The sequence below is a fragment of the Bos indicus genome, chromosome 12 (genome assembly GCF_029378745.1).
Source record: "Bos indicus isolate NIAB-ARS_2022 breed Sahiwal x Tharparkar chromosome 12, NIAB-ARS_B.indTharparkar_mat_pri_1.0, whole genome shotgun sequence".
Taxonomy (NCBI): Eukaryota; Metazoa; Chordata; class Mammalia; order Artiodactyla; family Bovidae; genus Bos; species Bos indicus.
Genome location: NC_091771.1, coordinates 75094625 through 75114694, shown reverse-complemented (window position 1 = coordinate 75114694; position 20070 = coordinate 75094625). Strand labels below are relative to the sequence as shown.

General features: G+C 38.6%; 1 protein-coding gene across 1 annotated transcript in view; it reads left to right on the top strand.

The window, feature by feature from the left end:
- The window catches only part of LOC139186123 (ATP-binding cassette sub-family C member 4-like), a 38797-nt gene extending 20753 nt beyond the window's left edge, over positions 1-18044 (top strand). Inside the window, exons 4-5 of the mRNA XM_070799922.1 lie at positions 2426-2560; positions 16011-18044. Coding sequence (XP_070656023.1) covers positions 2426-2560; positions 16011-16037 — 162 coding nt within the window. The 3' untranslated portion in view covers positions 16038-18044. The remainder of the gene's footprint in view (positions 1-2425; positions 2561-16010) is intronic.
- The last annotated feature ends 2026 nt before the right edge of the window (positions 18045-20070 follow it).

The following is a 20070-nucleotide window of genomic DNA, read 5'->3' as shown; positions in this document are numbered from 1 at the left end:
CTCAGTCATGCCTGATTCTTTGCAACTGCATGGACTGTAGCTCGCCAGGATCCTCTGTCCATGGGATTTCTCCAGGCAAGAATACTGGAGTGTGTAGGTATTCTCTTCTCTGGGGGATCTTCCCAACCCAGGGATGGAACCTGGGTCTCCTACATTGGAAGCATTTTCTTTACTGTCTAAGCTACCAGGAAACGACTTCACATCAAAACTGTTTTCCTGGGTACATCATTTAGGTCAATTGTTTCAGACTCTTCCTTCCCTTTGAAACTATTAAGCAAAGCCACCAACAGTTAGAAAGGCAGAGTTAAGAGCCCCCTCCTCTTCCTTTCAGCATCCAATTAGTGGACATATTAATGAGCAATAAAGTGGCTGAAATGTAGGCAGTTGGATAAAGGAAAGAAACAAGGAAAGATAATTTGTGACAAAAGAGATTTAGAGCCTCAGCAATTCAGACTGGGCTTCCCTGTGTGCTATGCCAGGCTGTGATCACTGGAATTTGGAGCCCAATTTCTTTCTTGCTTCTTTGGTCTTATCCAAAGAGAAAACTGGATTTCTACAAATTTATTCTATGCAAAGCAGCTCTGTTAAAGCTGCTTAAGTAGGAGCTCTTTTTGCCAGCCTTTCACTCTCAGAATAATAAACTACAACCACAGCCAAATTCAAAAAGCATCTTAACCTCTCTGACAAGAGATTCAGTGCTCTTTTCAGTTCAGTTCAGTCCGACTCTTTGCAATACCATGGACTGCAGCACGCAGGCCTCCCTGTCCATCACCAACTCCCGGAGTTTACTCAAACTCTTGTCCATTGAGTCAGTGATGCCATCCAACCATACCATCCTCTGTCATCCCCTTCTAATTCCACGTTCAATCTTTCCCAGCATCAGGGACTTTTCAAATGAGTCAGTTCTTCGCATCAGATAGTCAAAGTTCAGCTTCAGCACCAGTCCTTCCAATGAATATTCAGGGCTTATTTCTTTTAGGTCGGACGTGTTGGAGCTCCTTGCAGTCCCAAGGGACTCTCAAAAGTCTCCTCCAACACCACAGTTCAAAAGCATCGATTCTTTGGCGCTCAGCTTTCTTTATAGTCCAACTCTCACATCCATACATGACTACTGGGAAAACAGTATCTTGGACTAGATGGGCCTTTTTTGCAAAGTAATGCCTCTGCTTTTAAATATGCTGTCAAGATTGCCCATAACTTTTATTCCAAAGAGCAAGTGTCTTTTAATTGCATGGCTGCAGCCACCATCTGCAGTGATTTTGGAGCCCCCCAAAATTAAGTCTGTCACAGTTTCCATTGTTTCCCCATCTATTTGCCATGAAGTGATGGGACCAGATGCTATGATCTTAGTTTTATGAATGTTGGGTTTTAAGCCAACTTTTTCACTCTTCTCATTCACTTTCATCAAGAAGCTCTTTAGGTCTTCACTTCCTGCCATAAGGGTGGTGTCATCTGCATATCTGAGGTTATTGATATTTCTGCCAGCAATCTTGACAACAGCTTGTGTTCCAGCATTTCTCATGATGTATACTGCATATAAGTTAAATAATCAGAGGCCTCTCGCCTTCTGAGATGATCCACACTCTGTCCCTTGAGTGTGTTTCTGCTATAGCCACTCTTGCCTTTTGAGATGGCCTGCAGTCTGTCTATAGAATCTGTACGTGTGTGTTCAGTCGCTCAGTCATGTCCAACTCTTTGTGACCCCAAGGACTGTGGCCTGCCAGGTTCCTCTGTCCATGGGATTTTCCAGGCAAGAATACTGGAGTGGGTTGTCATTTCCTTCTCCAGGGAAACAAAACATCGTAATAGCTAAATCAGTGAATTCTTTGAAAAGGAGGACTTGATAAAATTTAGCTGAAATAGAAGAATCTGTCATGAAAACCCTGTAAGAAGGTAGTTTTCCTAAGATTTTGTGATTCTTGCTACAGTAAGGTGAAGAAGAAATCTGTGGACCAATATTCTAGAACATATTCTTAAGGCTTCCATACCATATAAGTACTGAGAGTGAAGTTTTTGACTAATAACTGTTTTATTGGAACCCATTCTTATCAAGTATACAACAGAGATACAATAGAATCTTTATCTCTCTAAACAAATCCACTTCTTCACTATCACTTTGTCTCTCACTGAATTCTTTCTGAGCTGAGACATAAAGCACCTGAACTTCAGTACGTCCAGACACCAGGTGAGTGATTCTAATTAAAAAACCATGGGTTCAAGTCCCAATCGGAGGTTGCACAGTTTCATTAGGATTTTGCCTGGTAAAACAAGGTAATCAAACCATTTACATAGCACAAGGCCTACCACCTAAATAGATTATCTCCATTTTTCTCCTCCTGCCCCTTTCCAAAATATTGTGTGAGTTACAATATGTTACTGGGATACATTGCATGCTGCTAATGGGTTTCTTTCTGCTGATTAACAGGTTTTGGATTCAGGGACAGTGAAAGAATACAGTCCACCACATGTTTTGCTGCAAAACAGTAAGAGCCTATTTTACAAGATGATGCAACAACTGGGTGAGGCTGAAGCCACTGCCCGCAATGAAAGAGCCAAACAGGTGAGGCTGCTGCAGGGAGTTGTAACTGAAGTTTGTCTCCAGGGTTCACACTCCTCACCTGATCTCCAACAGGCATCTGGTAACACGCACTCAGTGCCCTTTTCAGTCAGAAGCCTCTGGAGATTAAGCGTCATGACTGAGTCTTAATAATACTTTGCAGGCTGAAGGCAGGTCTGCTGAGAATCTGAAGCAGTGCTGGGGGTGGGGTCAGAATGTATGCACTCATGTGTGCATGAGAGAGATTTTGTATTGCAGAGTACAGGTGGTTGAACTCTGGCTTTAGATTCTTACAGAGCATAGAACACTCTGCAGATCCTTTACATATCATTCTGATAGGTGCTCAGTACATTTTTTTCAAATTTAAATTTATTTTTAATTGGATGATAATTGCTATACAATATTGTGTTGATTTCTGCTGTATATCAACATGAATCAGCCATGGTATGCATATGTTCCCTCTCTCTTGAATCTCCCTCCCACCACATTCCATCATGTTAAGTTGTCACAGAGCAGTGGATTTGAGCTCCCTGCATGATACTGCAAATTTCCACTGGCTATGTCTGCATTTCCATTGCTGCTCTGCAGATAGGTTTATCAATACCATCTTTCTAGAGTCCATATATATGCACTAATATATATTTGTTTTTCTCTTTCTGACTTACTTCACTCTGTTTAATGTTCTTGGTTCATCCACCTCATTAGAACTGAGTCAAATGCATTCCTTTTTATGGCTGAGTAATATTGTGTATTACTCACACATCATGAGAGTACATCATGAGAAACACTGGGCTTGAAGAAGCACAAGCTGGAATCAAGATTGCCGGGAGAAATATCAATAACCTCAGATATACAGATGACACCACCCTTATGGCAGAAAGTGAAGAGAAACTCAAAAGCCTCTTGATGAAAGTGAAAGAGGAGAGTGAAAAAGTTGGCTTAAAGCTCAATATTCAGAAAACTAAGATCATGGCATCCAGTCCCATCACTGCATGGGAAATAGATGGGGAAACAGAGGAAACAGTGTCAGACTTTATTTTTCTGGGCTCCAAAATCACTGCAGATGGTGATTGCAGCCATGAAATTAAAAGACACTTACTCCTTGGAAGGAAAGTTATGACCAACCTAGACAGCATATTAAAAGCAGAGACCTTACTTTGTCAACAAAGTTCTGTCTAGTCAAGGCTATGGTTTTTCTAGTAGTTGTGTATGGGTGTGAGATTTGGACTGTGAAGAAAGCTGAGTGCTGAAGAATTGATGCTTTTGAACTGTGGTGTTGGAGAGGACTCTTGAGAGTCCCTTGGACTGCAAGGAGATCCAACCAGTCCATCCTAAAGGAGATCAGTCCTGGGTGTTCGTTGGAAGGACTGATGTTGAAGTTGAAACTCCAGTACTTTGGCTACCTCATGCAAATAGTTGAGTCATTGGAAAAGACCCTGATGCTGGGAGGGATTGAGGGCAGGAGGTGAAGGGGATGACAGAGGATGCGATGGCTGGATGGCATCACTGACTCGATGGACATGAGTTTCAGTAAACTCCTGGAGTTGGTGATGGACAGGGAGGCCTGGCGTGCTGCAGTTTATGGGGTTGCAATGAGTCAGACACAACTGAGCAACTAAACTGAACTGAATATTGTGTATATGTACCACAATCTCTGTATTCATTCATCTGTATTCATTCATTCATTCATCTGTTGACATCTAGGTTGCTTTCATGTCCTAGCTATTGTAAATAGTGCTGTAGTGAACATTGGCGTACATGTGTCTTTTTCAATGATGAAACCATACCTCAGGGTGTATATCCAGTGGTGGGATTGTTGGGTCATATGGTAGTTTATTCCTAGTTTTTGAGGAATCTCCATACTGTTCTCCATAGTGGCCATATCAGTTTACATTCCCACCAAGAGTACAAGAGAGTTCCCTTTGGTTCACACCCTCTCTAGCATTTGTTTGTAGATTTTTTGATGCTGGCCATTCTGAACAGTGTGATGTGATACCTGATTGTACTTTTGATTTGCATTTCTCTAATAATGAGAGATGTTAAGCATCTCTTTATATGTTTATTAGCCATTTGTATATCTTCTTAGGGAAGTGTCTGTTGAGGTTTTCTGCCCAATTTTTGATTGGGTAGTTTATTTTTTTGTTATTGAGCTGAATGAGCTGCTTATATATTTTGGAGGATAATCCTTTGTTAGTTGTTTCATTTGTTATTATTTTCTCCCATTCTGAGGGTTGTCTTTTCACCTTGCTTATGGTTTCCTTCACAGTGCAAAAGCTTTTAAGTAGGTGCCATTTGTTTATTTTTGCTTTTATTTCCATTACTCGAAGAGGCAGGTCATAGAGGATCTTGTCAAAGAGTGTTCTGCCTATGTTTTTCTCTAAGAGTTTTTATAGTTTCTGGTCCTACATTTAGGTCTTTAATCCAATTTGAGTTTCTTTTTAATTTATGGCATTAAGGAGTGTTCTAATTTCATTCTTTTATACGTAGATGTCCAGTTTTCCCAGCACCACTTATTGAAGAAACTGTCTCTTCTCCACTGTATGTTCATGACTCCTTTGTTAAAAATAAAGTGCCCACAGGTGCCTGGGTTTATCTCTGAGCTTTCCATCCTCTTCAACTGGTCTGCATTTCTGTTTTTGTGCCAGTACTCTGCTGTCTGAAGACTTTAGCTTTATAGACTGAAGTCAGGAAGGTTGATCCCTCCAGTTTCATTCTTCTTTCTCAAGATTGTTTTGGCTCTCAGTACATTTTGGATGTAAGTGCTATCAAGGAACAGCTAGTTGACAAGTCTAGACAGCATATGGAAAAACAGAGACATCTTTTTGCCCACAAAAATCCATATAGTCAAAGTGATAGCTTTTCCAATTGTCATGTATGGATGTGAGAGTTAGTCTATAAAGAAGGCTGAGCCCTAAAGAATTAATGCTTTTGAACTGTGGTGCTGGAGAAGACTTTAGAGAGCTCCTTGGCCTGCAAAGAGATTAAACCAGTCAATCCTAAAGGAGGTCAATCATGAATATTCATTGGAAAGACTGATGTTGAAGCTGAAGCTCCAATAATTTGACCACCTGATGTGAAGATCCAACTCTTTGGAAAAGACTGATGCTGGGAAAGATTGAATGCAAAAGGAGAAGAGAGGCAGATTACATGATGGTTAGATAGCATCACTGACACAATTGATTGAGCAAACTCCAGGAGATAGTGGAGGACAGAGGAGCCTGGCATGCTATAGTCCATGCGGTCACAAAGAGTCAGACATAACCTAGCAACTGTACAACAACAACACAGAAATTTAGCTTACCAATAAATATTGTTAAATTAGTTGCAAGATTGTTAGGCCAGGAATCAACAAGCTTTCTAATTCTATGACCTATGCCTCTTTCTACATGAATATTACAGTTGATTTGAAACATTTACTGAAAGAACAGATTTCTAATTCTGTGTCTGCTACAAACTAGCATAACATTAATTATGTGTATAGAGCCACTATATATGTGACTTTTGTGGGCAAAGTGATGTCTCTGCTTTTCCATATGCTGTCTAGGTTTGTCATATCTTTCCTTCCAAGAAGCAAGCATCTTTTAATTTCCTGGGTGTAGTCACTGTCCACAGTGATTTTGGAGCCTAAGAAAATAAAGTCTGTCACTGCTTCCACGTTTACTCTTTCTATTTGCAATGAAGTGATGGGACAGGATGCCATGATCTTAGTGTTTCAATGATGAGTGGCAATGTATATGGTTATGTATATAGGGCCACCTTCCTCTTAAGGGACTTCCTCATCTATTAAATATGGGTGTTGAAGCCAATATCTTATGATATCTGGACCCATCTAGAATTCAGTAATCTATTTCTCACTACTCAGTGTTTGATTATATGTAATGAAAACACATTTTTAAATTGAGGATTTTGACACATAGTTGGGGATATATCCCTCTGATGTGAAATGCCTAAGGTCAAAAGAACAAAAGGGTTTGTGGGATTTCTGGCTGTTTTGTGACTAGCTTTACAGGGTCTCACAAATGCTTGTCATATCTTAGGAGGGAAGCTCTAAATGGGAGACACTATAGTGGATGAAAGTGCTCTGTGAATTTCAGGCATAAAAAATATAGGGCTCCAAGTGCAGTTTCCCTACATTTGCATAAAATGTAAGTACTTCCAAAAAGCTCAGAACACAATCTTTGTTGTCCCCAGTCTAGGCTTGAACAAGCCAAATTTGTCAACTCTTCCAACAGCTCTGTGATCGTGGACAATTTCCTACCCTCTGAACAGTGGAAAGTACAGATCTTCTTCTAAGGAGAAAGAATAAGAAGAAACATTGACAGAGGGAATATAGGCTATTTTCTATTTATTTTTGTGTTTTTAGGCTGTCACCTCAGTTATCACATTTGTACAATGAGACCTCAGTTATCACATTCGTACAGTTGATTACTATCACCTCACCTTTGCTAGAAAGATTCTACATGACCTGAATGTTACTCTTTGAGCACCTTTCTCACATCATATACAGTACTTAGTGCTCTCACACACCTCATCTCTGAGAAAATGCTTTGTATACCTTTAAACACCATCCAGACTATAGAATTAAGGTATTGTGAATTCATGATTTATTCTGGTGACAACTTCCATCTTCCAGAAGATACAGGAAGCATAAGGGGGTAACTGGAACTAATTCTTTTTGTTTGTTTTGGGAGTTGAATCTGAACTTTACTGGTGGGACACAAATTTAAAGTCAGAGCAGCACATTTGAGGAACAAGTCACTGCATACAATGTTAAAGAGTAGAAATGCAATTGTAGAGGCATTTCACACACAGAAAGTAATAAAGCAAAGACTGAGCAAGCAGATGGTATCATCACAGGAAAGGAGATCTCTAGAGTGCTAAATTGAGGTTTTGGTAGAGCAAACAGACCAACGCTCTAACTGGACGTAATACTAAACAACAAAGACTTATGGAGAACATGATATTAGTATCATGTAGGATTTTTCTTCACAAATTAGAAAACAGAGGTGACCTACATTTTTTCTCAGTAGATCTTTCTAGATCCAATGAATAATATTCCACCTTTTTCCCCTCCAACTCTTATATTTCATAGCTTTCCTTCCAAGGAGCAAGCGTCTTTTAATTTCTTGACTGTAGTCATTGTCCACAGTGAATTTGAAACTCAAGAAAATCTGTCACTGCTTCCACTGTTACCCTGTCTATTTGCAATGAAGTGATGGGACAGGATGTAATTATCTTACTGTTTTTAATGTTGAGTGGCAAGCCAGGTTTTCACTCTCCTTTTTCACCCTTATCAAGAGGCTCTTTTAGCTTCTCTCCGCTTACTGCCATTAGACTGGTATCATCTGCCTATCTGAGATTGTTGTTATTTCTCCCGGCATTCTTGATTCCAACTCGTGACTCACCCAACCTGGCATTTCACGTGATCTGCCCTGCATTTAAGTTAAATAAACAGAGTGACAATATACAGCCTTGATGTTCTCCTTTCCCAGTTTTGAGCCAGTCCTTTTTCCCATGTCTGGTTCTAACTGTTTCTTCTGGACCTGTGTACAGGTTTCTCAGGAGGCAGGTAAAGTGGATTGGCACTTCCATCTCTTAAAGAATTTTCTACAGTTTGTTGTGATCCACACAGTCAAAGGCTTTAACCTAGTCAATGAAGCAGAAGTAGATGTTTTACCGGGACCCCCTTGCTTTCTCCATGATCCAACAAATATTGGCAATTTGATCTCTGGTTCCTCTGCCTTTTCTAAACCCATCTTGTATGTCTGTAAGTTCTTGGTTTATGTACTGCAGAAGCCTAGCTTAAAGGATTTTGAACATAACCTCACTAGCATGGGAAATGAGCGCAACTGTGCAGTAATTTGAACATTCTTTGGCATTGCTCTACTTTGGAATTAGAATGAAAATTGATCTTTCCCAGTCCTGTGGCAGCTGCTGTTTTCCAAATTTGCTCTATTGAGTGCAGTACTTTAGCAGCAGTATCTTTTAAGATTTTAAATAGCTCAGCTGGAATTCCATCACCGTCACTGGTTTTGGTCATAGTAATGCTTCCTAAAACCTACTGACTTCACAGTCCAGCATATCCAGTTCTAGGTGAGTGACCACACCATTGTGATTATCTGGATTGTTAAGACCTTTCTTGTATAGTTCTTCTGTGTATTCTTGTCACTTCTTAATTTCTTCTGCTTCTGTAAGGTCCTTGAGTTTTCTGTCCCTTATCATGCCCATTCTTGCATGAAATGTTTCCTTCATAGCCCCAATTTTCTTGAAAGAGATCTCTAGTCTTTCCCATTCTATTCTTTTCCTCCCTTTCTTTGCATTGTTCATTTAAGAAGACCCTCTTTTCTCTCCTTGTTATCCTTTGGAAATTCTGCATTCAGTTGTGTATATCTTTCCCTTTCTCCTTTGCCTTTTGCTTCTCTTCTTTCCTTGGCTATTTGTGAAGCCTCCTCAGACAATCACTTTATCTTCTTGCATTTCTTTTTCTTTGGGATGGTTTTGGTCACTGCCTCCCATACACTGTTACAGACCTCCGTTCATAGTTCTTCAGATGCTCTGTCTACCAGATCTTATCCTTGGAATCTATTCATCACCTCCACTGTATAATTATAAGAGATTTGATTTAGGCCATAGCTGAATTGCCTAGTGATTTTCTCTACGTCCTTCTATTTAAGTTTGAATTTTGCAATAAGCAGCTGATGACCTAAGTCACAGTCAGCTCCAGTTCTTGTTTTGCTGACCATGTAGAGTTTCTCCATCTTTGGCTGCAAAGAACATAATCATCTGATTTCAATTTTGACCAGCTGGTGATGTCCATGTGCACAGTCATCTGCTGGGCTGTTGGAAAAGGATGTTTGCTATGACCAATATGTTCTCTTGGCAAAACTTGGTTAGCCTTTGTCCTGCTTCATTTTGTACTCCAAGGCCAAACTTGCCTATTACTTTAGGTATCTCTTGACTTCCTATCTTTGCATTCCAATGCCCTACGATGAAAAGGATATATATATATTCTTTCTTTTAATGTTAGTTCTAGGTCTTGTAGGTCTTCATAGAACCAGTCAGCTTTAGCTTCTTTGGCATCAGTGGTTGGGTCATAGACTTGGATTATATGTTGAATGGTTTGCTTTGGAAATGAACCAAGATCATTGTTATTTTTGAGATTGCACCCAAGTACTACATTTTGGACTCTTCTGTTGACCACGAGGGCTACTATATTTCTTTTAAGGGATTCTTGTCCACAGTTGTAGATTTAATGGTCATCTGAGTTAGATTCACCCAATCCTTTCCAGTTTAGTTCACTGACTTCTAAAATGTTGATGTTCACTCTTGCCATTTCCTGTTTGGCCACTTTGAATTTACCTTGATTTTTGGACCTAACATGCCAGGTTCCTATGCAATTTTGTTCTTTATAGCATCAAACTTCACTTTCCCCAGCAGATGCATCCACTACTGAGCATCGTTTCCACTTTGGCCCAGTACTTAATTCATCCTGGAGCTATTAGCAATTGTCTTCCCCTCTTCCCCAGTAGCTTACTGGATAGCTTCCAACCTGAGGGGCTCATCTTCTGGTGTCATACTTTTTGCCTCTTCGTACTGTTCATGAGGTTCTCCAGGCAAGAATACTGGAGTGGGTTGCCATTTCCTTCTCCAGGAAATATACACAAACTACATTTGTGTGTTGTTGCTGTTGTTCAATCAGTCAGTCATGACTGACTATTTGTGTAGTTCTTTATAATTTATTTTACATAGTTCTTACATGTATGATTTCACTTTATTCTCATGATGGTCTTTTATTTTTAAGCCCACATCATGGATGAGGTGATTAGGTCAAGGGTTCACCGAAGGTCAGAGAGCTGGTCCAGGGAGCACATTATTTGTGTATTTTATAGATCCTATACTACTTTATTATTATTGTTATTCCTTCTGCTTTCCTTTGGATTAAGTGATTTTTTTCTAGGTCATATATTAATATTTGCAGGGCATCACTTCAAGCTAGAGGGGATTCTCTCTATTTAGTACAGAAGCTTCTTATAACCAAAAGATAGAGAGAGAGAGAGAGAGAGAGAGAGAGAGAGAGAGAGAGACAGACAGACAGACAGAGAGGATAAGCAAGCTAGGGAGAAATTGAGAATGAATATTCCCTAGCCTGCAGAGATGGGTGGTTACAATGATGCTTGTGTTTCAGAATTTCTGTTCTCCAAGGTCCTTGACAGTGTATATGCCTCACACAAACACAGTGGTTTTTATGATACCTCATTAAATACCTTAGAATTCACCAGTTAGTTGGAGAACTGCTCACTCATGATAGCTGAGATCTGTTTCCCTTAGGTAGCCTCTGTTTGTCTTGCCACAGCTGATTGTATCCTGTTGTCTAAGGCAGCCTGTTGAGATCTTTTTGTCTTTTGAAGTTTCAAATGACTCCTGATTTCATCAAGGATTACCCTTATTTTTTTTCTACCAATATTCTTGCTGTTTAGGGTGATTTCTGAGAGGATAAGGGGAGAGAAAATTCACTATTCAGTTAATCAAAAAGCAGAAATCTTAACTCTCTAGTACTCTTTAACTTTGATAATATACCTGCCAATATGTAGACAAAGTTGCATGCGTATTAAGTTGCTTCAGTTGTGTCCAACTCTTTGTGATGCCATGGACTATAATCGGCCAGGCTCCTCTGTCTATGGGATTTTCCAGGCAAGACTACTGGAGTGGATTGCCATTTCCTTCTACAGGGGAATTTTCCAGACTCAAGGATTGAACCCACATCTCCTGAGGCTCCTGCATTGGCAGCAGATTCTTTATCATTAGTGCTACCTGGGAAGACTGTACACAAAGTTAGACTTGCTTTAAAGATGAGAAATTTAACCTAGAGTAATGGAAGCAAAAGTAAAAAAGTGAGACCTAAGCAACTTAAAAACTTTTGCAGAGCAAAGGAAACCATAAACAGAGTGAAAAGACAATCTATGGAGTGGGAGAAAATAGTTGTAAACTATGAGACTGACAAAAGCTTAATTTCCAAAATATATGAAAAGTTCTTACAACTCATAAACAACAAAAAAATACAACTCAATAGAAAAACGGGCATAAGAACTAAATAGACATTTCTTCAAAGAAGACGTACAGATGGCCAACAGCCACATGAAAAGATGCTCAACATCATTAATGATTAGGAAATCCAGTTCAAAACTATAATGAGGTATCACCTCACACTGGTCAGAATGGACATCATTTAGAGGTCTACAAATAATAAATGATGAAGAGGGTATGGAAAAAAAGATACCTCCTTATATTGTTGATGTGATTACAAATTGGTGCAGTCACAGTATGGAATTGCAGAACAGTATGGAAATTCCAGATTGTAGAATAGTCTGGAAATTCCTCAAAGAAACTAAAAATAGAGTTGCCATTTTATCCAGCAATCCCATTCCTGGGAATATCCCAGACAAAACTATAATTCAAAAAGATACATGCATCCTTGTGTTCATAGCAGCAGTACTAAGAATAGCCAAGATGTGAAAGCAACCTAAATACCTGCTGGCAGATGAACGGGTAAAGAAGATACAGTATGAGTATATACATATACGTACATCTTCTTTATCTATTTATTCATCTAGGTTTGTGATGCATACATATATAGACACATGCATATACTTTGTATACACATACAATGGAATATTATTCAGCCATGAAAGAGAATGAAATAATGCCATTTGCAGTAACATGGATGGACCTAGAGATTATCATACTGTGTGAAGCAGAGAAAGACAAAAATCATATAGCACTTATATGTGGAATTAATTTTTAAAAAACAAATGAACTTATTTATAAAACTCACAGAAATAGAAAGCAAACTTAAGGTTAATAAAAGGGAAAGGAGAGGGAGGGATAAATTAGAAGTTTAGGATTATCAGATACATACTTTCACATATAAAAGAGACAATGACCTACTGTATAACATCAGGAACTATATTCAATATGTTGTAATAACGTACAATGGAAAAAGAATCTGAAAAAGAATGTGTGTGTATAACTGAATCACTTTGCTGTACACTAGAAACTGCTGCTGCTGCTGCTGCTAAGTCACTTCAGTCGTGTCTGACTCTGTGCGACCCAATGGATGGCAGCCCACCAGGCATCCCTGTCCCTGGGATTCTCCAGGCAAGAACACTGGAGTGGGTTGCCATTTCCTTCTCCAATGCATGAAAGTGAAAAGTGAAAGTGAAGTCACTCAGTCGTTTCCGACTCTAGTGACCCCTGGACTGCAGCCTACCAGGCTCCTCCATCCATGGGATTTTCCAGGCAAAAGTACTGGAGTGGGGTGCCATTGCCTTCTCTGATGCTAGAAACTAAGACACTGTAAATCAGCTATATACTTCAATGAAATAATTATTTAGCCAATTAATTAAAAGGACAGGAGTTTGAGGATTATTGGGATTGAACTAGGACCATGTAGCTTAGTAAGAATGAATGGTCAGAGTCTTGAGCCATAATTCTCTATATATTGAACCACTGATTCAGTATATTCAATATATTGATTCCTTTATCCATGCAGGAAAGCTTTTATTGCTCTATTGCTTTTAGTGATATCTAATTCCATGATGGTAGCTTTGTTTACAAGCTGGAGTATAAATACTAAATTTCAACCTATACTGGAGGAACTATAATGAACCAAACCCAAGAGAAGAACCGAAAATGACTCAAGAAACCCAATATTGGATCCTTTGATACACTTGCCTTGAATTTGAACTTTTTTGACATCATCTTTTTTAATCTTCACAACCATGCTGAGCTGCCAGTATTATCCTTTAGATGGAGAAACTGAGGTAGGAGAACCTAAATGACTTCTTAAAGTCCCATGTTAGAAAGTGTTAGTAATCTTTTACCATATTAAGTGAATTAATTGTGTCTTAACTTCTACTCTGGGCTTCTGTAAAGATAAAATCAAATGATTAACAAAGGGCTTCCCAGATGTTTTCCTCTCATGCCATAAATCATGTGATATTGCTACGTTCTGTGGACTAAGGGGCCACATCTCTGAGCAGCATTGTAATCACACCCAACCCTTAGCTCAGCCTGTTTTCAACCTGCAGTTTGTAGCCATCTCTTAGTTCCTATGAGGTAGGTCACTGTCTTGTTTCACCAATGAGGCAGCTGGTGCAGAGTGAGCTTAAGTGATCTTTCTAGGGTCATCAGTGGTCCCAGGAGAGAGAGTGGAGACTGGGCTTCTCCATCCCTGGCTCAGCAGAGACCATGAGGTCTCTGCTAACAAGTGTTCAGTCACCTCAACTCCCTTCATAACCTGCTCTTGGAAAAGATGCCTTCTCTCACTCCTGCTGTCAGCCAGAGTGTGGTCTACACCAGGACAACAGATGGGAGAGAGGAAGGTCAAATCAAGGATTTTATACACAGGAAGCTTGTTTTCATTATTTAGTTTCAAGTATTTTAGACCATGAAGTGAAGATCATTTTGGTTAAAAGTTGCTGCTGATAACATTTTTTAAAATAAAAAATTATGTTGAGAAGGGTTATAGGGAAAGGAGCCAGCTAATTTTGGGAGGACTGTCAACTGGGAGAAAATGAATTATATTTCCAAGTGTTTTTTTTTTTTTTTCCATGTGTTCTTTTGGCTGTTTTTAGTTTCACAAAGAGAGTACATAAATATATAACCATACAAGCATGGCTAGCTTAAAAAAAATCGAGGAGAGAGATGATATGCAATTAGCCACCAAAAGCCTGACTTTTAAATCCTTGCATTTTGAATCAAAATAGTCTCAGATTTCACCCAGTGGAATCCAAGTACTTTTGGAGAATTTTATTTTTCTCCTTAAGTGGTCTTTTAATATATAGACCACTTAAGTGGTCTATATATAGTGGTCTTTTAATATATAATTTCATATACAGTTCTGTTTTGAGGATAGCAAGTATGCAAGCAAGAAGAGGAAAAGAAAGTACAACTAATATGAAGGTAGGGGTTTCAGAACTTTTGTATTCATGTATGAAGTCCATTATCTCTCATGATAACTTTGTTAACAACATCCACAAATGAACTTGGAGTCCTCTTTTGTAAAATAGATCTGGAATCATATGACAAGAATGAGTCTCACATAGATGGTACATTTTCTGCTTTAAAGACAAAAGTTTTCACATTCTTTGGGGAAAAATTACTTTTGAAATCTTTTCTTCACCCAGACACTTTTAGAGATAAAAGCTCACAAGTCTTGATATTATTTCATTTTTGTTATGTGCATTTGTCAAGAAACTGAGATAGGATACAGCTACTCAAAAGTGATGGTTGTGAAACAGTGAAACTTGACAGCATCTCATTTCCTTTGTGTTCTGATTATACATTCATCAGAAAGCCTGTCTCTTCCAGTTCAGCTAAAAATTGGTAGAATTCAAAAAATCAAGCTGGCAAAGAACTGTCCTATTTTGGGTATCATCTTACATTTTAGAGAAGTTGCTTGGTTGAGTCATTGTTAAAGCTTTAGATTCTTCTTTCATTCTTGGGACCAATTATTCACAGATCACATTTCTATAGGCCCTCTAATAGCTTTTGCCACACAAATTAAATGCCAGGATATTTCATATATATATGTGTAAATATATTTCATATATATATATATATATATATATTTCATATATCAGAGAAGGCAATGGCGACCCAACTCCAGTGCTCTTGCCTGGAAAATCCCATGGACGGAGGAGCCTGGTAGGCTGCAGTCCATGGGGTTGCTGAGTTGGACACAACTTAGCGACTTCACTTTCACTTTTCACTTTCACGCACTGGAGAAGGAAATGGCAACTCACTCCAGTGTTCTTGTCTGGAGAATCCCAGGGATGGGGGAGCCTGATGGGCTGCCGTCTATGGGGTCAGGCAGAGTTGGACACAACTGAAGCAACTCAGCAGCAGCAGCATATTTCATATATATAAATTCTGATTGACGAACATTGAAATGCTGGATATATATATCCAGGATTTCAATGTTTGTCAATCAGAATTTACAAAATACAGGGATTACAACTGGATGCTAACATCCAGATTTATTGAGCTCATTTTATGTGTGAAAATGAGAAACCGTCGTGCAGATGCTGGATTTCCTAGCATCTTTGTCACTCTGTTTTAATTTATCTTGAGGTTTTGAGTCAGTAAAATGATTTTGCTTTTTAATTTACTATAGTAACAAAGCATATCTGTGAATTAGAATGATCAGAACTCTAGTGAATCTACAGGTTATTTGGCATTAAGCCCAGCCCCACTGAGGATTCTAATGGGACTACTTCCTGAATAGAATAAGCACATTCATGGTTTTTAAAATTTTGCCTCCAGTAGCTATGTGATTGTTTAATATGAAGATGTGGACATCTTCCACATGTATTCCAAATGTGTTGCCTTAGAAAGGAAGACTTTAAAATGCTTTAAACATTTTTTTTTTTAATTTGTTCTTTTTCCCCTTCAGGCACGTCCCTGGTGGCTCAGATGGTAAAGCGTCTGTCTACAGTGTGAGAGACCTGGGTTCGATCCCTGGGTTGGGAAGATTCCCTGGAGAAGGAAATGGCAACTCACTCCAGTACTCTTGCCTTGAAAATCCCATGGATGGGGGAGCTTGGTGCAGGTTACTATCCATGGGGTAACAAAGAGTCAGGCACAACTAATCGACTTCACTTCACTTCACTTCCCCTTCAGGCACACACCAAAAAGAAATAACCAGATGTTACTCACAGTGGCCATGTGGTTATGAATGTTTCCAATGGACAGCCCTCAGCCTTAATGATTGTTGAGTCAGCACTGTGATTCTACCATGATGTCAAGTCTATTCCAAAGGTGTTTTTCCAATAGTTTTTGCACTGTAAAAACTATATTATACTTTTTTTACACTAGTCCCAAATATTTACACATAGATGATAGTTTATTTGGACTTCTTTTCTCCAATTTTACCCAATGGTTTCAAGCTCTAACAAAATGATTTATTATTTTTATTTATATATTATACTATTTTTTCTTATCCAAATCAGAGGTGAAGTCCACCAGTGAAAGCTGTCTACAAGGTTTCATGCCTTGAAAGACTCCAGAACCAAAACTCATTTTATGAGGTATAAAGAAAGTTGTCACAGATGTCTTTTACTGTTCCTAAAATTACATATTACTTTCCAATTTTATCAGGGGTTCTATTTACTTGAAGACCGTATGAAGTCATTATTTGTTTTACCACTTTCTTTAACAGTGCTAGGATCCATTATTGCACATAAATATCTCTGATTAAAATAGAGATATACAAAAGAAAAAACAAAAAAAAAATATACTTTAGTTTATGTGAGATAGGAAAGAGAGGTATCCTCTGCCCAAATTTAAAAGACACTTGATTTAAAATATGTAAAGATAATATTTGATTATATGTTCTAAAACAGAAGGAAGAGAAAATATGCTTTCTCAAAATAGGAGCCCTTCTAGGTGATCACTGTCTTCTAGATGGAGAATTGTATTGTATTCTATATTTTACACTTTTTAAATTTATAACATAATATATCTATAATAACCATTTTAACATACAATTCACTGCATTAGCCACATTCACAGTGTCATGAAACCATCACCATCTAGTTTATTTTTAGTGGTTATTTTAGACCACTTGGTATTAGACCACTATTATTTCTACAGTCATTTTTGGTAAGTTTCATTCTTTATGAATTAATTATTTCATGTGAGTTTTCAGCTTGATTGGCTTAAAATTATTCATAAAATCTCATATGTTTAATATCTAAGTAGCTATAATTGGGTTCTATTTTGCTTTTTAATTTTCTTTGAACCTTTTTTTTTTCCTTGAATAATCTTGCTTGATTTTTTCCTTTTAATTTTCAAAGAATCAAATTCTGTGCTTGATTGATTCTGATTTTATGTTTTCTAGCTCATCATATTCTTCCATTCCTTCAACTTTTCTTCATCTGAGTTTTTTTTCTCTAAATTCTTCAATTGGAAACATATTAATTTTTAAACTTTTTTCCCCCTATGCAAGTACATAAAACCTACTTTTTTATTCCACCTAAAGGCCCACTTTAGCTGTAGCCTACATGTTTTGGTACTGAGCACTGATCAATAATCATAGTGTTATGTATTTTCCAATTATTAATTTGATTCATTATTATATATTTCACTCATGAGTTATTCATCAGTGTAATGTTCTCTAAACTCCAAATACTAATAGCTATTTTCTCTTATATTAGCCATGTAAATTGCTAACAGTCAACCTGTATTAGCTCATAAAAATAGCAGTTTCTTATGATTCGATGTAATAGTTTTCTTTTGATATTAATATATAACCTAACTTCATTTTGGTCAGAGAACATTAGAGTGAGATTTTAAACCAAAGGTTTAAAATATTGACACACAAAGTCCTTGTTTCCACCATTTTTGTTTTCTATTTGTGGGATTTTAAGATGTTATGTGTATAACCAGAAATTTTCAAATAAAAATCCTTCTCAAATTCTGGAATGTTTTTGATGTATGTTACAGATTAGTTCTTTGGGATATAGACTCAGATGGAGTTTAGTGTTGGGATGTTTATTAGGGGTGTTGTTGGAATTAGCACTCATGGAATTAAGAGTGAAGAAACTGGATAGAGCAGAGGGAAAAAAACAAAGCTGGATCATGGGCCAGATGACCTTAGTTGACCCTTGAGGGCTCTGGAGTGAAGATGGCCCTTCAGGGTTGTCCTGACATGTCCACTGGCCAGGGCTTTTTGCCTCCACCTGGATGGGTCATTGCACACAGGCTGCCCCCCAGAAGCTCTGGAGCTGAAGATTGCCCACTAGCAGCACTTCCAGCAACTAGGGGGAGAGTCCTTGAAGGGAGGTCAGAACAGCACATCTCCAGGTCTTCATGGCCTGTGTCACAGCTCCAGAGGTAGGTGATGAGGATGTACTGTGGGTGAAACTCTTGGTAACTGATGTGTAAGTCAGAATGATGACTTGGTGATTCTCCTCAGTGTCCTGTGGTGTGAAAAAGAGCAGGAGCCCCATGTATGGGAGATACTTCATTCTCTAGGATCAAACCAGTTGTTACTTCTCTAGAAAGATCAGTCCTCATCCTAGCTAACTCATATTTCTCTAATACCCTCTCATAGGTGCTCTGTTTTCTTAGTAAATCATGAGCTTCTCAGTACTTGGAATTGGATCCTATTCACTTTTTAGTTACATCCTCCAGCACGGTGTCTGTCACATAAAGGTGCTCAGTAAATGTTTTCTGAATGAATGATGACAAAGAAGAAACCTTCTTTCTAAACATTATAATTCTGAAATGTTAAGAGGTAGCCTAGGATAACACAAAACCCCGCTTTTGGAGTCAGTCACACTGATCTGCATGCCAGTTCTTTCTGTGCCACGCACTAGAAATGTGAGTGCCCAAAGAATGTACTGTCCAGAGTGGGATAATTGAGAGTGAAAGGAAAGAAATAACCAGCAAGATGCCAGAACAATACACTGGTATCGTCCTTCACAAAATGGGCTACGGTCCCCTTAGTTACTTGCCTTTGTGTCTCAACCTCTGAATCTTAGCTTCTTCATCTGGAAAACGAATATAATTCCTGCCCTTGAACCATTGCTTTGGTTGGGATGATGGATGGACTTTGAGTGTCTTTCCACCCAAAGACCCAGGGTGGAATCATTGACCTTGGTGATTCTTAAACACCAGGAAAGGAAAGCAGGATAGGCATGGATAAAGGAAGGCTGGCCACCTGACACGAAGAGCTGACTCATTAGAAAATACTCTGATGCTGAGAAAGATTGAAGGCAGGAGGAGAAGGGGACGACAGATGAGAAGATGGTTGGATGGCATCACCGACTCAGTGGACACGACTTTGAGCAAACTCCAGAAAATGTTGAAGAACAGAGAAGCCTGTAGTTCTTCAGTCCATGGTGTCACAAAGAGTGGGACACAACTGAGCAACTGAACAACAACAGCAACAACAACAAAGGTAGGTTGGAGACTGTAGAAGGTGTATTTGAGAAGGTCCTCATCCAATGGCCTAAACTGTTCTTCCTTCACATGTGGTTAAAATGACACAAGCACAGAGGGAGGAGTTCAAGCTCTGGAAGAACCAAGCTGAAGACTTTGATACACATAGAATGTTTTACAGAAAGCTTACATTGGACAATTCTAACTAAAATCACTCTTTCACTCAGCAACCATGCTCATAAACCAACTCAGAATTATCTACCCCGATAGGTAGAAGCTTTGGGTATTCCAAACACTGCTTGATCCAAAGCTAATCATATTTAATTTTGGGAAATGCTACATGAAAAACATTTTTAAAATTAAATTTTGCAGACTAGACAAAAAAGAAAAAAATGAAACAGATTTTATATCTTAGCTTCCACCTATTGAGGTAGATAATTATGAGCATGGTTGCTTATCTCAGTTAAATCAGAATCTTGGGGAAGGGGAGGCAGGAGTCAACACTTTTTAAGACCCCACAGGTGATTCCACCCTGCAGCCAAGTGAGAAACACTCTTGGAAGCAAAAGA